This window comes from Oncorhynchus masou, chromosome 19 (assembly GCF_036934945.1).
Source record: "Oncorhynchus masou masou isolate Uvic2021 chromosome 19, UVic_Omas_1.1, whole genome shotgun sequence".
NCBI classification, from domain to species: Eukaryota; Metazoa; Chordata; class Actinopteri; order Salmoniformes; family Salmonidae; genus Oncorhynchus; species Oncorhynchus masou.
Genome location: NC_088230.1, coordinates 17,182,318 through 17,200,091, shown reverse-complemented (window position 1 = coordinate 17,200,091; position 17,774 = coordinate 17,182,318). Strand labels below are relative to the sequence as shown.

The 17,774-nt window shown below is 41.6% G+C and overlaps 1 protein-coding gene across 2 annotated transcripts; it reads left to right on the top strand.

Moving 5' to 3' along the window:
* Positions 1-6,133: 6,133 nt before the first annotated feature.
* knl1 (kinetochore scaffold 1) lies at positions 6,134-16,394 on the top strand. 2 transcript variants are annotated; one of them, XM_064925113.1, is made up of 25 exons: positions 6,134-6,215; positions 6,556-6,587; positions 6,875-6,911; positions 7,008-7,067; positions 7,147-7,229; positions 7,328-7,380; positions 7,674-7,730; positions 7,851-7,903; positions 8,164-11,814; positions 11,913-12,021; positions 12,158-12,225; positions 12,315-12,413; positions 12,560-12,675; positions 12,849-12,939; positions 13,056-13,172; positions 13,760-13,847; positions 14,038-14,103; positions 14,201-14,240; positions 14,400-14,504; positions 14,589-14,689; positions 14,851-14,913; positions 15,008-15,117; positions 15,244-15,365; positions 15,535-15,660; positions 15,793-16,394. In XM_064925113.1, exons 2-25 carry the CDS (start codon positions 6,556-6,558, stop codon positions 15,887-15,889), a joined length of 5,544 nt encoding a protein of 1,847 aa, XP_064781185.1. In that variant the 5' UTR covers positions 6,134-6,215; the 3' UTR covers positions 15,890-16,394. The 2 variants fall into 2 exon arrangements, with proteins under 2 accessions (XP_064781185.1, XP_064781186.1); XM_064925114.1 differs by having other exon boundaries at positions 6,542-6,587.
* Positions 16,395-17,774: the final 1,380 nt, after the last annotated feature.

Here is a 17,774-nt window from a genome sequence, read left to right as displayed (position 1 = left end):
AACTAATTAGGTGTCCCCTTTAATCTTTGGATTAATTGTCAGAGTAGAGAACACACGATTTTGTATGGGTCCAAATTCTACAACAACTAAAAAGTACCATATGCATCTCAGGTAAAATAACAACCCAATGTTTATCTCCCAGGACTATTATCTAGCAACAGCATGCTAGCTAAACGACTTGCATATCGTAAACCGTCTCAAATAGAAACCAGTTCTATTTTAATGGCTGGCTACAAACGTAACATCTTGTCAGGATGTAATGATTACCTGGATCAATATTTCCAGCGACTAGAAGCGCATGGCAGTCCTTCAGATGTTTCTTGATGTCGGCATTGGTTCCTTGGAGGTCACTGTATTGTTGTTCCAGCTGGGCGACTTTTAGCTGCAAAATGAAATGAAAAGAGAGACAATGAGTGCACAAGATAGCCCTGAACAGAAGAGATAACATCGCACTCTTCTCGAGACGTTCCATTCAACAGCCCATAGAGAAAACCTAGTGCAGTTATGCTCACATATACGTTTGGAAAGTAGAGAATCATCCCTTTAACAAACTTACCTGTGATTCTAAATTGTTTTTCTGCAGTTCCTCATTGGCTCCCACTAAAAGTTGATTCAGACCCTTCAGTTCTGACTGCTGCTGTCCATGTCTGGTGGAAGCTCTATCAAAAGACAGAATACTATGAGCAGTTTTTATGAGCAAATGTATTTCTCCCAAATTTAAAAAAGGTTAAAGAGAAATCTTACCCTTTATGCATTTTGGCTACAAAATTATTTCTGGAAAAAAAGAGAAAGCTAGTGGGTCTTAAAATGCCCAAACACTTTGATAGCCAGTTATCTCCCCTTTGTTAAATGAAAGTTTCCTTGGTACGTTCTCTTTGTGAGGCTTAGAAATAGCTGTTTTTGGAACTAAACTGAAGTCTGACGGTATGGATGTCGCTTTGAATTCGTATTTATTGGCAGCGCTCTTGATTTCTGCAGCACTGCCATCAGGTCACACACCTGAAATAGAAGAAATATCAAATGAAGACAATCGCTGTGCTTGCGAAGAGCTGCTGGCAAAACGCACGAAAGTGCTGTTTGAATGAATACGGGCCTGCTGCTGCTCAGTCAGACTGCTCTATCAAATCAGATTTAATTATAACATAATAACACAGAAATATGAGCCTTTGGTCATTAATATGATCGAATCCGGAAACTATCATTTCAAAAACAAAACGTTTATTATTTCAGTGAAATACGGAACCGTTCGGTATTTTATCTAACGGGTGGCATCCCTAAGTCTAAATATTCTTGTTACATTGCACAACCTTCAATGTATGTCATAATTACGTAAAATTCTGGCAAATTAGTTCGCAATGAGACAGGCAGCCCAAACTGTTGCATATACCCTGACTCTGCGTGCAATGAACGCAAGAGAAACGACACAATTTCACCTGGTTAATATTGCCTGCTAAACTGGATTAGTAGTTATAACTAGTGATTATGATTGATTGATTTTTATAAAATAGGTTTAATGCTAGCTAGCAATTTACCTTGGCTTCTACTGCATTCGCGTAACAGGCAGGCTACTCGTGGAGTGCAATGGTTAGAGCGTTGGACTAGTTAACTGTGCGGTTGCAAGATTGAAACCCCTTGAGCTGACAAGGTGAAAATCTGTCGTTCTTTTCCTGAACAAGGCAGTTAACCCACAGTTCCTAGGCAGTCATTGAAAATAAGAATGTGTTCTTAACTGACTTGCCTAGTTAAATAAAAAGGTATAAATAAAATACAAATTTAAATAAAATTTAAATAATGTAAATTGGTGTCCAAAAATACTGTTTTCCGATTGGTATGAAAACTTGAAATCGGCCCTAATTAATCGGCCATACGGGATGATCAATCGGTCAACCTCTGTCTAGGATGCTCTAGTCAAGATGTTGCAGCTGTAGAACCTTTTGAGGATCTCAGGACCCATGCCAAATCTTTTTAGTTTCCTGAGGGGGAATAGGCTTTGTCGTGCCCTCTTCACGACTGTCTTGGTGTGTTTGGACCATTCTAGTTTGTTGTTGATGTGGACACCAAGGAATTTGAAGCTCTCAACCTGCTCCACTACAGCCCCATCGATGAGAATGGGGACATGCTCGGTGCTCCTTTTCCTGTAGTCCACAATCATCTCCTTTAGTCTTGGTTATGTTGAGGGATAGACTGTTATTCTGGTACCACCCGGCCAGGTCTCTGACCTCCTCCCTATAGGCTGTCTCGTCGTTGATCACTGTTGTGTCGTTAGCAAACTTAATGATGGTGTTGGAGTCGTGCCTGGCCATGCAGTCGTGGGTGAACAGGGAGTACAGGAGGGGACAGAGCACGCACCCCTGGGGAGCTCCAGTGTTGAGGATCAGCGTGGCAAATGTGTTGCTACCTACCCTCACCACCTGGGGGCGGCCTGTCAAGATTCAGTTGCAGAGGGAGGTGTTTAGTCCCAGGTTCCTTAGCTTAGTGGTGAGCTTTGAGGGTTCTATGGTGTTAAACGCTGAGCTGTGGTCAATGAATAGCATTCTCACATAGGTGTTCCTTTTGTCCAGGTGGGAAAGGGCAGTGTGTAGTGCAATAGAGATTGCATCATCTGTGGATCTGTTTGGGCAGTATAAGGTTATAAGGTTACAGTTCATATAAGGAAATAAATTCATTAGGCCCTAATCTATGCATTTCACATGACTGGGAATATACATATGCATCTGTTGACCACAGATACCTTAAAAATCAGTCAGTATCTGGTGTGACCACCATTTGCCTCCTGCAGTGCGACACATCTCCTTCGCATAGAGTTGATCAGGCTGTTGGTTGTGGCCTGTGGAATGTTGTCCCACTCCTCTTCAATGGCTGTGCGAAGTTGCTGGATATTGGCGGGAACTGGAACATGCTGTTATACACGTCAATCCAGAGCATCACGAGCATACTCAGCGGGTAACATGTCTGGTGTATGCAGGCCATTGAAGAAATGGGACATTTTCAGCTTCCAGGAATTGGGTACAGATACTTGTGACCATGCATTATCATGCTGAACGAGGTGATGGTGGCAGATGAATGGCATGAGGTGATGGCAGCGGTCAATGGGCCTCAGGATCACGCCAAGGTATCTCTGTACATTCAAATTGCTATCGATAAAATGCAATTGTTTTTGTTCTCTGTAACTTATGCCTGCATATACCATAACCCCACCGCCTCCATGGGAAACTGTTCGCCCACACGATGCCATACATGTGGTCTGCGGTTGTGAGGCCGGTTGGACGTACTGAAAACGACTGAAACAACATTGGAGGCTGCTTATGGTAGAGAAATTAACATTCAATAATCTGGCAACAGCTCTGGTGGACATTCCTGCAGTCAGCATGCCAATTGCACGCTCCCTTAAAATCCTGACAATGTGTTGTGTGACAGAACTGTACATTTTAAAGTTACCTTTTATTGTCCACAGCACAAGGTGCACCTGTGTAATGATCATGCTGTTTTGTTGGTTATTTTTACCCAATTTTTCTCCCTAATTTCATGATTACGATCTTGTCTCATTGCTGCAACTCCCCAAAGGCTTGGAAGAGGTGACGGTCGAGTCATACATCCTCCGAAACATGACCCTCGAAGCCACGCTTCTTAACATCTGCTCGCTTCACCCAGAAACCAGCTGCACCAATGTGTCAGTGTAAACGCTGTTCAACTGACAACCGAAGTCCGCCACTAGGAGCCGCTAGAGCGCAACGAGCCAAGTAAAGCCCACCAGGTCAAACCCTCCCCTATGTGCGCCACCCTATGGGACTCCAGGTCACGGCCGGTTGTGACACAGCCTGGGATCGAACCACAGGGCTGTAGTGACGGCGCAACACTTTAATACAGTGCCTTAGACCGCTGCACCGCGATCAAGCTGTTTCATCAGCTTCTTGATATGCCACACCTGCCAGGTGGATGGATTATCTTCGCAAAGGAGAAACTCTCAGTAACATCTGTACACCAAATTTGAGAGAAATAAACTTTTGTGCATTTTGGGGATCTTTTGTCAGCTCATGAAACTAACACTTTACATGTTGCGTTTATTTTTGTTCAGTAACATTAACGTCATATATTGATAGCCCTAACATTAGGTCTATGTTATCTAGCTGCTACATGACTAGTTAATACGCTTGCTAACGTTAGTGGCTCAATTCTTAGAGTATCTTGACAGCTAGCTAGCGAGCTAACGACACGCTTCCTTCACCGTGGAGTTTAGTCTGCTAACGTTAACTATCATCAGCAACAAGGAGAAGTAGTAAGATAGCTAACTCTCATTTACACCTCCACACCCACAGAATAAAACAATACTTAATGGATAATTATTCCGACGTATCCAATTAGCAATAAAACAACGCTTCCTTACCGTGTACTGTACTCAATGACAAAACCACAGAAACTCACTTTTTGAAAAGAGCCCAAAGATTTAAAAAAAATTAAAAAAATAATAATAATAATATATATAATATATAATATATATATATATATATATATTTGAAAATTGTGTTAAAGTTATTCTTTTTTTTACCTTACCAAAATATTTTACAGTAAAATAATCTTGCTTCTCAGATAAAAAGTATCCTCCTTTAAAAATCAAATTGTATTCCACACATATAAGGTGCAGAAAAATGAGTATGTGCTAGCCGTGCAGTTCATTAATCAATATCAATATTAACGATACAAGAGTCAAGTGAAAAATAACAAGTAATAGAAGAGGTAGTAGGAGTAGTAATTGTGGACTGTATTTACACGGTATTTACAAATATAGAGTGGGTGGTGGCTTGATCATGGAGTAGAGTAAATTACATATAATGTAACAGCACTGTTGACTGTGTGTGAGAGAGTTCTGAGTGCGTGCTTGTGTGTGTGAGTTTATGGGTTTGTGTGAGTTTATGGGTGTGTGCATGTGTTTTTGTGTAAATGTGTGTGTAAAGGGTTGGATGTGTGGGTAGTTAGTGCAAATCATCTCTGAGGTGCAGGTCTGTGCAGGGCGACAGCCAGAGTTAGCTGTATAGCATTCTGATGGCCTGGTGGTAGAAGCTGTCTCGGAGCCTGGTGGTCCGAGACCCAATGCTCTGATACAGCTTGCCAAAGGGTAGCAGAGTGAACAGTCTGTGGCTCGGGTGACTGGAGGGGCAGGGAGCTCGCCCCCAGGGATGTATTGGGCCGCTCGCACCATCACTCTGTAGAGCCTTCCAGTTGTGTTCGGTGCAGTTGCCATACCAAGCGGTGAGGCAGACAGTCAAGATGCTTTCGATAGTGCAGCTGTAGAACGTTTTGAGTATCTGATGGCCCATGCCAAATCTTTCCAGCTTCCTGAGGGGGAAGAGCCATTGTCATGCCCTCTTCACCACTGTGTTGTTGAGTTTTGACCATGATAGATTCTTAGTGATGTGGACACAGAGGAACTTGAAGCTCTTGAACCGCTCCACTACAGCCCCATCAATGTGAATGTGAGGGTGCTTGGCCTTTCGTTCCCTTTAGTCCACGATCAGCTCCTTTGTCTTATTGACGTTGAGGAAGAGGTTGTTGTTCTGGCACCACACTGCCAGGTCTCTGTTCTCCTCCCTATAGATTGTCTCATCATTGTTGTACCAGGCAGGGATGCAGCCGGTCAAGATGCTCTCGACTGTGCAGCTGTAGAACTTCTTGAGGAACCGAGGTCCCATGCCGAATTTCTTCAGCGGTGTTGAGAATTAGCATGGCATAGGTGAAGTTGCAGACCCTCACCACCTGGATTCTGCCTGTCAGTTGTTCAGATTTGATCCCTTCCAACTAGATTTTTTGGATGAAACAAATGAACAGAATACCCTTTATTATCAACATTTTTATTGTTGCCTTTGTGTTTCTTTTACACATAAACTGGAAACAGTATCAATGGAATAACGGAATAAAAAAACAGGTCCTGGCCCTGCCGATATGAGTTGTTTTGGTAGGGCTAAAATAACAAGTGGAGTCCAGGGTGTTTACACGTTCATACTTATTTCCAGCGTTCGATGTAAAAGTGGCGGAATATTTATTGACGTCCAGGGGTGGCAGTATAACGTTTATTTCCACACAACCCACATAGCGTAAATAAGAAGGTTATCTGACTGCGCATGCTCAAGAGAGGGCGGTTAAATTCAAAACCAACAACAGCTTTTGACGCTTAATAGCTGGCATCTTAAAATTGTACTTGAACAACTAGTAGCTACACGGTACAGTAGATTTGTGGCAAATTAACAACGTATTATCTTTGCAATGTTTTAACATTAATGTGTTCAAGGAGACTAGATGGCTAAGTTAACTAGCTAACATTAGCGCTTGACTTGTGACACAACGTTAACGCTTCTTGCTAACGTTAGCTAGCTAACCAGCTAGTTCGCTAGCTAAGTATTTTAATTGTCATTCAGTGTATTAGCAAACGTGGCTAGTTAAGTAGATTTGTGTATTTTTCTTTCACACATCGAGCACTCCGTTATCAATGTGAACGACGATTGCTAGCTAGCCAGTTAACGTGTTTATGTCAATGTATTTATTTCATAACTGTCGGCGAAGATGGAGCCGCCTGATGCTGCATCAAGGACGGAGTGAGTGATATGTTTGTTGATAGCCCAATTGTAGTTCACTAACTTTCCAATTTTATTAAGCCGTGAAGTTATCCCTGGCCATGACCTCACTTTCCGAAGGGGTCTCAGGGGGGTGGGATATGCAACATGTAAAATTATATTCTAATTCACACGTTTAATAATACACACTTTTACATGTGTGAAATAAGACAAATGTAATTATTGTTACGTGTCTCGTGTATTTCAAGTATAGCGTTAATATTACTAAGTACGTTAACTGCTTGGGTTTGTTTTCTAAATTGCAACAGTGATCATGTTGGATCCTCCAAACGGCGTATTTCTTCGGTTAGTACAACAGTTGCTCATACAACTATTTAGTTTGAGAATGTTTTGTCAACCATTTTAACAGCACGTCTCTGAATTAATATTGTATCTAATTAGATCCTGAAAGTTCCACGGACATCTATCAAATTCACTGGCCCAGAGCTCGAGGAGAGTCGGGTAAAGACTAAATAGATAGCAGTTGGAGAAATTGTGAATGTCTCTGTCATTTTACTCAATGCATTATTGTCTTCACAAGGTGGAGGTGGTCAAGCCAGTAGAGAAGAGGATCTCCAGAAGAGTCAGTTTTGCCACTTCCAATGATGTTCTACTGTTTTCAAAGTAAAACGTTTTCGCTGTGCCACATTTGGAATTTAAACTACAATGCCACGAAAATAAGAAACTCTTATACAACAATGTTATTACCTTTTCATTATCAGAGATGTGAAGAATGGCTCCCCTGTCCGGAGTCCTCTAAAAAACCTCACAACTAGTAAGTAAGCCTACTGTATGCTTGAGACATTTCTTGTTTTCTTCTCAATGTAGAGCAGCATATGATGCTTCACAATACTGTGTATTTAAGTGAGGAGGCTCATGCAAATGTTTGTTTCACATTGGCTGAATTGTTTTACGTGACTGGTTTTGCAATTGCTAAACAGTGAAAATGTGACAATATTAACTCGGGCAGTTGGGTTTGTTTTACTTTCAATTTATCCAACCTTTCAAAAAATGTCCATGTTTTTTCATGTAACGTATTTACAACTGAAATGCAATTTGATTTAACAGCGGCAGAAAACATAAGCATTCATACGGGTTCCATTGATGGTTCTCAACCAATCACAGGTATGCCTAAAATCTAGTTATTAAGTTGATTTTTTTTGCATTCTCAGTAGGTACTGTATAAATCACTCAGTGACCACCAAGATGCCTTTAACTGTTATGCACCTTCATTTGTAAATGTAGGCATGGAAACCTTGTTGAATGCTCCCCTCCATGTTTCACAACAAAGAAATAAGGTAAGCTATCACTGAGAAATGTGACTCTTTAAATTAGACTTTCAATTGGCGTAGCTACATTCTTCCCATGTTTTATATAGGTACATAGAAATTCATAACAATAAAATATAATATGAATAGTATTTTAACTATTGCCAAAAACCAAGGTACATTGACAATTCTTTCATTGACCATACCAGTGCGCTTCTTACCTGTGTTAATTGTTGTTGCTGTGTACTTAGCTATTCATGAGACACTAAAGTCATTGTTTCTCCTAATAGGAAAATGTAATGTTCAACCAGGATGATTATGGGGAGAAAACAATGATGTTCACAGGAGAGGACACAGCATTTATGGATATGACTCACAGTCACACAATACTCATCGCTAATGATTCAGAATCATCAGTTCTGCCTAATGAAATCAATTTGACTACACCTACCTGTGGAAACATGGATTTTACTTTTTCAATGGAGAAAGGTAAAACTGGGTGTTTTCAGGACTCAACAGAGAATTATGCCCCCTTTAAAAACCCTTCCTCCTTAGCCAGAGGTATAGATCCAGAGTTTGAACATTTCCTTGCCAGTATAACGAAGTCAAGTGGCCCCATGTGTAATCCAATAGCTCCCAAATCTTCAACTACAGTGGCATTCCACAGAGCTGCATCCCCTCCAGAAAAAACGAACAACAGACGTTTCCTTGCTGCGCTCAATGCCCGCAGGTCAGGAGTTGATAAAGAGAATCAGCTCCCACCTTTGTCAGCAACGGGGGGAGACTCTACAGTGGGCTCAATTATCCCTCAAAGGCAAGGGCCTCAGTTCATGAATACATCTACGATGCAAACTGAACAAGATCATATGGATCTGACAAAAAGCCATACCACTTTGATAGATGGCAAAGGAGTTTTTCAGTGTGTGCAAACTGTAAGCTCTGAAGAGCAACGGCTTAGGGGAAGCCCTTTCAGCCAGGTAACTGTCTCTACTGATCCAGATGAAATGGAGTTGACCAGGAGCCAAACTGTTGCCATTGACTCCAAAGCCATTTGGATGTTTGGGCCAAATCCCTCTCAGAAAATAGAAAGGAAAAGTGTGGTCTTCACATCAGATCCCAATAAATCCCAGATCTTCTCAGGTGATGACCATGGCATGGAAATAACTTCAGCTCTCAATGTACCTCTCCAGGAGAATGTGTGTGCTCCGACCAAGAAAGGTGAATCATCACCCTGGATGTTTCCCCCAGAAAACAGAATCCCCTCCGTTCAGCAAAATCAACAGACCTTTCATAGCACCTCTTATCCATACTCAGATGACATGGAGATGACAAGATGTCAAACAGTTGCCATTGATTCCAAAAGTGTAGCCCTAACGGAAATTCCCTTACTAGGGAATACAAGGAAAAGTTTGTCTTTTATGCCAGCCTCTCACAGAGGTGTGTTTTTTTCAGAAGATGGCAATGGTATGGATCTGACTGAGGCCCTCACTGGAAATATTGTGTCAAACAGCCATATAGCAATTAATAAGCCACTACAGAACTTGTTACCCACAACAGAGATGTCCTTTCACTCTGATCTGAGTACTAGCATGGAGATGACTTCAGGACAGAGAAGTAATAAAGTATGGGAGCCTGCATCCTCTGATCCTGATGACATGGAAATCACAAAAAGCCTAACTGCTGTAATTGATTCCAAATATTGTTTGATGGAAAAGCCTTCACTTAGCAAACCGAAGACCCAGGTCAAACGTGGTCTATCCTATGTGCCACCATCTATGGAATATGGCAATTTCTCAGACGATGCTAACAGTGTGAAGAGGCCGCTGGATCAGGTTAAAGGTTTTTCTGTAGCCATATCGGATCCTGATGACATGGAAATAACTAAAAGTCAAACTGTTGCCATCGACACCAAAAGCCTCAATGCGGTCAATCGCATGCAAAACACAAGGAAAAGTATATCCTTCATGTCAGCTTCCAACAGACCCAGTCATATGTCAGAGGATGACTGTGGTATGGACATGACCAAATCTCTCACTGTGTCTATAGATCACAGAAATGGTCTGAACGTGACAGAGGAGACCACTGGCAGATTGTTCCCCATGTCAAACCACCAAAAGGAAACATTTGAGAAGAGCCTGATTAGAACAGAGCTTAGTACAGATGACATGGAAATCACAAGGAGCCAAACTGGGGTGATTGACACCAGAGGTTTTGGTGGTGTAACTCCTTCACTCCAAGGTGGTAGAGGAAGATTTGTCAGCTTTTTGGATTCAAATAAAACTCTTATTGGGGAGGACAACAATTGTATGGAGATGACTCAAGCTCTCACTGCACAGATATTAACAAATGTGTCACATTCTGCCCATGGGGGTGAGACCTTAGCTAGGATGTCCACAATCTCAATGACAAATTTCACCGGAGCAAAGGGCAATCATTTCGTGAAAGTGGATCACAACCCTGATCAACGTTGGGCATCAGATTCAGATGACATGGATATGACGAGAAGTCAGACCGCTGTAATTGAGTCTGAAAACATCAAGATGGGGAATCGTGACCTTTTCATGGGAAGGCAACATTTATCCAGTGTGAGTAAGACCCTGCAGATGGTTCCTCCGGCAGAGCAGAGTGCACATGGTGAGATTACGTTTCAGTTAGGTGTTGAAAGCCTCTGCAGTAAAAAGGCACCTACATCTTCTGACTCTGATGAAATGGAACTGACAAGGAGCCAGACTGTTGCAATTGAATCCAAAGTTATTAACATGATGTTTTCCCCTAAAGCAAATCCACCATTAGGGAATGTGTCAATTAGTCAGGCAAATTATATGGAAGTGAAACGAGTAGCAGAAGCGACACGTTGCAGAAATAATCCTGTAGCTGTACCCTCTAACCTGGAGGAGAATAAAATGGCCAGAGATGAAACTGAAATGTTTTCTGAGGATCATGAAATGGAGATGACCAAGGCTGTCACAACGCAAATTGAACAACATGCACCTACCAATGTGAAGGGCCCTTCATCCACCACAAATGCAATTTCCTTGTGTCTGCCGGAGGGTCACCCTAGAGAAATCCCCACAAACCTTACAGAACACTTTGACCTAAAGGGATTGGCAGACCGAAATGATCCTGATCTGAAAGATGAAGACTCCTTTATTCCTAACAATCCAGAAAGCTCTCCCATTGCCTCTTCAGTCTCAACAGAAGATAATATACCTTTGAGGAAGGCAAAGACTAGGCGAATGAGTTTGGCAGATCTGCAGTTGAAACTTAATCATATGAGCCGCATGATAAATGAATCCACAGAAGTGATGGGTAGCTGCACTGCACCTTTATCTCACCTGATGAGGACCTCTGACCAACACAGTGTAGAGACAGAATCCTTCTCAACTGTAGACTATGGGTCTAAAACCATGGGATTAATGACTGAGAGACCAACAAGTGTCAACTTGGAAGACCATATTATTCACAATGACAAAACTAATATGACTGCTCCTTTAAACTTGAAAAGTAAATGCCTTGCATCACGACTGTCATTTGGTGGTTTCCTGCCCAAACTCCCACAAATAGCCAAACCCTCTGAATCAAACCAGTCCAATAACGTGACAGATTTTGGGAAACTTCTGAAGAAGAATAGCTTGGGTGGCACTCATGAACTGAGGAGCAACACCTCGATGGAGAACATTGATGATGAAGTGCTTCCAGACATTAGCAGTGAAGAGGACTTATCAGAAACTATGGACACCAAGTCACCTCAGAGGGTCGACGACAAAGGAAATCTTTTCTTAGGCAAGGTGGTCAAGGATGTTGTGGAGCATGAGGTCTTTAAAGAGCCGGTCCTAACTGTTACCCAATGTCAGAAGAGGCCCCTACCAGAAGAGGGCCATGATGACTCCATGGATGAGGTAAAGAGGAATAAGCCATCAACAGAAAACATCACAGAAATGGTAAATACTGTTTATCATTTAATCAGTTCACATTTATTTTGTTAAATGTATTCAATACGAGTTAATACTTGTAATTTTTTTACATTTTATCTTGACAGATCCCCCACACACAGGTAGTTCAGTGGGACAGTAACTGTACAGGAGCTGCAGCTGATGGCTCCAGCAGCAACTCCAACCTCCGATGTGAGGGCACATTTGAGTCGTCAAGTGAGTTTTGAGGCGCTTTTACTGCTCATTTCGACTGTCTCATTCAAACATGCATCATCGCCTTGTCTGTCTTGATCCCTTTTAAAGTACATCGTCTAGGTTAGGTAGGCAATACTAACTTGATGCCATTTTGCAGTTTACAGACAAAGCCAATTCGAGTCACTGCTTGACAACACCGGGGACTACACATCTGATGTACGGAAGGTATGTCAACAACTCCCTTCTATATTGACTATTCCTGTTACCACTTCCGATATACTGTGTTTTCATTGCTCTTCCACATTTAATTTCAGAAACTCCAAGATGGCAGCATTACAGTGGCTGAGTTCCTGAAACTCTTCAGCATTGACTTTGTCATCCATAAACCTCGACAGAGTATTCTGCCTGCGAGAGTAAATCTTAAACCTTTGTCTTTAGAATTGAATTTTGACACACACAAAAAATACTAATAACTTTTGAGGAATTATTACAAGGAATAATACTTACTGACTGACGCTCACAATAAACATAGGTGCTAAATACAGATTTATCTCCTTAGATTGTGTCGGATCTCGATCGCAAAACAGAGGACTTGTTAATCGAGAAACATATCAACCATCCCAAACAGAGGGTGTATGAGAGAGACTGCCAGATACTCACAGAAATGGTGGAGCGGTATGTTTAATTATGCATGTCATTGTGACGCTTTACATAGCATTTTATTTACCTTAAGATGAAGTTTAAAAATATATATATATATATAAAAAAAACACTGCTCAAATCTGTAACCTGCTTAGTAAAGAACAAGCCATGTATGTTCATCCCTTTGGTGTACTTTCTGATTTCAGGTTGAAAGCACGTCTGAGAGACCAAGACAGTCTTCTGCAAAGTGTTAATGGAACACTTTGGGAGGCGGTGAAGGGCTTTTCAGATGAAGAGGTATTTAACTTTGTCTTTAATTTTCATTGGTTATTTATTAATTTCCCTCTTGCTATTACTAGTCAGTTTGATCCTTTTGGACCACCCCTCTTGATGTTGTGGCTTATTTTCCCCAGTTGCTGCTTGTTGGTTCAAAGTTGAAAGAGAGGAGGACATTCTTCAGAAAGAGAAGCAAAGTGCGATCTCATGAAATGAAAGCAGTTTTGTACTCTGACCTTGTGCACACAACTCGGGTAAGACCCCTGATGAAAACAAAAATCCCTTCGCTTTGTTGCTCGTAACCTTTGACTGAAAAATAAAATAACTTAAAACTCGGCTAATAAACTGTTTCATTGGCCTCCGGGGTGGCGCAGTGGTTAAGGGCACTGCACTGCAGAGTCAGCTGTGCCACCAGAGACTCTGGGTTCGCGCCCAAGCTCTGTCGCGATCCGGGAGGTCCGTGGTTGATGCACAATTGGCTTAGCATCATCCGGGTTAGGGAGGGCTTGGACGGTAGGGATATCCTTGTCTCAACGCGCACCAGCGACTCCTGTGGCGGGCCGGGCGCAGTGCACGCAAACCAAGGTCGCCAGGTGCATGGTGTTTCCTCCGACGCATTGGTGCGGCTGGCTTCCGGGTTGGATGCGCACTGTGTTAAGAAGCAGTGTGGCCTGGTTGGGTTGTGTATCGGAGGATGCATGACTTTCGACCTTCGTCTCCCGAGCCCGTACGGGAGTTGTAGCGATGAGACAAGATAGTAACTACTAACAATTGGATACCACAAAAATTGGGGGTAAAAAAAAATGAACTGTTTCATTGATGTCCCATTACATCTTCACAGGAGGCACAACATAACTTGAGAGGAAATATTGAGAAGACCGATCAGTGTCTGAAAGACCTTGATGAATGTCTACATGACTTGGAAGATGGTATACTGGATTTGAGTTCATCTCCTTTTGAGCCTTTCATATTCTCTACTGTAATTCAATTTGAACCAAGGGACTTAATATCATTGCATTGCACAATGCATGCTTGTCATCCTGTTTGAGGTATTAGTGGTGGTAATTGATTTTGAATTTCAGGTTTTGTCATGCTTATTCTTTCTTCTGTCTGCCACAGAACTTGCAGCTGTGGAGGGCACCGGGGTAGAGGACTGTGAGACGACCTTGAAAGCAAGGCAGCAAGGTAACATGATGCCACAATCTTTTAAATGAAATGTTTCATTATTAATCAATGGTGTGCTTGGTATTTGACATGTTAATGTTGAATTATGTTCTATCAGGGTTGGAGAAGGTCAACAAAGCAATTGCTAAAAGTGAAAGGTAAGTCTACATGGCTTGAATCATAATTTAGTGCAAATAAATTTGATTTTTCTTTGCTGTCGCCAGAGCTACGGTCTCTATTGAGACTTTAATTTGTATTACTTTACTGCCTTCCACTGGATGTGCCGAGAAATGGAAACCATTTGTTTTTCTCCACAGGCAAATGTGTGAATTGAAACTACAGAAGATAAACTCTGTGGATAAAGTGGACAGACTCCGAAAGGAAACTCTGGAACTTGAGAAACATATTGCCATGCTGGATAGGTCCGTGTCTCATTTTCCTCCCTGCTTATACACCTACTATTCCATTCAACTTTGAATGACACTTTTGGCCTCTTTTGGTTTCAGAGTGAATGAATGGAAGTTTGTGCAGAAAGATGACATGAAGACAGTCTACAGCTTTCTCTACGAGTCCTTGCTGTTGGAGGTGCAGTTTGAGAAACCTAACGGTATGATGTAGTGCTATACATTCCTTCATGGTATAACTTTCCTTGCACCAAAAGTGCTAGTATGTTTATAGTAGTTTTGCTCTGCGTTTTTTTTTTTTTCTCCAAAGGGTTGCTTTAAGACAAATGTCAATGTTTTTCTAATGCTTTGCTCTTTTATTTAGGAGAGGTCTGTGAACAGACTGAGCGTAACATCATGGACATCACATTTAAACGCCAAATGGATGGTGGGAGAAATTAAGCTCGGACACTAATGTAGAATGTTTTCTTGGTTCTCGCCACACACAGAAGCCTTGCCAACTCACCTTTTCTTTCTTACAGATGAAAAGTCACAGTGCTACTCTCGGCTTGTACACAATCTGCTATGCCAGTACATAGGCAGTGAAACCACTTGGTTCAAGAAGTACCCCACCAGTCGATACATTCCCATGGTACGTGTGAGGCTTGGTTAAAAGGGATGATCCACATGCCGTGAAGTCCAGAAAAGGGGTTTGTATTGCATTGCATGTCCACAGAGGTTCCGTTTTGGCTTTTAATATCTGATTCTCGCTCTCCAGCTGCTGCATGATGTGGGTCTGGTGGTAAGCCGCTGTCGCCTCCTGGGAGAAGAGATCCACCTGATGAAGAAGTGGGGCGCTCTGAGGCTGGACATCCTGGACATCAGCTGTGTGGGGACACAGTAAGATCACACACCATAGAAATACAACTCCTAGACTGGACAGATCCCCCATCAGACCACCAGAGAATGTTGACTTAAATGGGACTGTCCTTTCTAGGGAATTTTATAGATGTAGTTCCATTTAACAGTTTTCTGAATGCAAAACTCATTATTGTTTACTTTATTTCAGAGTTCGAATCCTATTCTCCAGTCTCAAGTCGTTTAGCAAGTTTGAGATGACAGTAGCCGTCACCTCCGCCTACCCCTTCGGTCTCTTTCATGTGCAAAACTTCCAAAATCACATTGGAAATGCGACGTAAGACTTCATATTTGTCTTCTCACGCGTTTTGTTTCTAGTTTTACTGGTACATTGTTGCAACATTGCACCTTTAACAACTAACACTATAATACTTTTTTTTTTAATATATATATATATATATATATACAGAAAAGACCAGGTGGAAGACATTGTATCATCAGTCACACCAGCCAAGAACTACTTGACCAAGATTGTCAAGAGGATCCATGAAAGTCTGCTGTGCTGAGACCAGTTCCAGTCAATGGGTGTTCTATGTAGTGCAGGGCTGCCCAACCCTCTTCCTGGGGATCTACTGTCCTGTAGGTTTTCAGTCCAACCCTAATTTAACACACCTGATTCGACTAAGTAGCTGCTCAACAAGACCTTGATTAGCTGAATCAATGTGCTAAATTAGGGTTGGACTGAACCTACAAAACAGTAGATCTCCAGGATGAGGGTTGGGCAGCCCTGATGTAATGAAAATGTGTATATGTTTCAATTCCATTTATAAATGTTCAATGCCACAGTTTGTTTTTTTTTACATGTTTTCTACCATGAGTTTTGATAATTTGTATAATTTTTGTTCATAAGGGATCAATAGTAATAGTTGGCCATTTCAAACATCTTTGATGTATTTCCTCTAGCAAAACTATGGCAAGAATTACAATAACTGAAAAAAGCTTGAGTAGTACAATAACATTTAGTTTTTGTTAATTGTCTGAATCATTATTAAAATGTAACTGCAACTTTTACCCATGTTTTCTCTGTATGATAACAATCACTGGTTTAACATAATTGTTAACCTGGCTCTTCAGTGCTCTCTCTGAACAAATGGGGGTTTCAGATCAGATCTGGGCGTCATACAAATATATACAGTACCAGTCAAAAGTTTGGACATTACTCTTTCATGGGTTTTTATTTTTACTATTTTCTACATTGTAGAATAATATTGAAGACATCAAAACTATGAAATAACACATGGAATCATGTAGTAACCAAAAAGTGTTTAACAAATCAAAAAAATGTATTTCAGATTATTCAAAGTAACCACCCTTTGACAGCTTTGCACACTGGCATTCAATCAGCTTCACCTGGAATGCTTTTCCAATAGTCTTGAAGGACTTCCCACACATGCTGAGCACTTGTTGGCTGCTTTTCCTTCACTCTGCGGTCCAACTCATCCCAAACCATCTCAATTGGATTGAGGTTGGGTGGTTGTGAAGGCCAGGTCATCTGATGCAGCACTCATCACTCCTGTCATCAAGGCAAAGGGTGGCTACTTTGAAGACTATAAAATGTTAACACTTTTTTGGTTACATGATTCCATATATGTTATTTCATAGTTTTGATGTCTTTGTTTTTATTGTACAATGTAGAAAATAGTATAAAGAAAATCCCTTGAAAGAATAGGTGTATCCAAACTTTTGACTGGTAGTATTTATCATTTCATAGTATGGAGGGTCAACAGGATTTTTACATTGGGCCGATTTGATTATGCTGATCCGTGCGGCACCGGGCATAGACCCGTTAAGTAATTGGGCAAAAGCAGGGAGGGAGGCACGCCTTTCTCAAATCAAACCGTAATCTGCGCTGCTCAGTCATTTTGTCAACAAGGCAGGATGGTGCATCATCTAGAAACATGCATATCCTTTCCATATAATAAATATTAGAATGTTCTAACTAGTTTTCATTGGGAAGGCAGATATAGCATTTTTATCAAAAGCAATCTCTTTTGCATGAGAAAACAGAATCCTAGTAATTACTACACATTGCTTTATTACCTCGCTTGTTTTGGCGTGGGCTTTGACAGGGGCGCGTCTCGAATGCAATCAACTGTCAGCCAATAGAAAACACGCCTACACTGGCGTGCCTGGGTGGGATTCATCGAACCCCCTCAGTGAAATTACTGGTATGCTCTTATGGCTGCATCTCAATAGTCTACAGTGGCCTCCTCTCATTGTCTCCTCTGATTTGTAATGTGTCGTAATATATATTTTTTTTTAAAAGGCTGTCCTGTTCCCCTCCTCTCTTCCTAAATTTCCCTCACAGTCCCGTTAGTATGGCTGATTAGCCTACCTTAGTTATCGTAGTTTTAAGGGATCCTGAGTGGCGCAGCGGTCTAAGGCACTGCA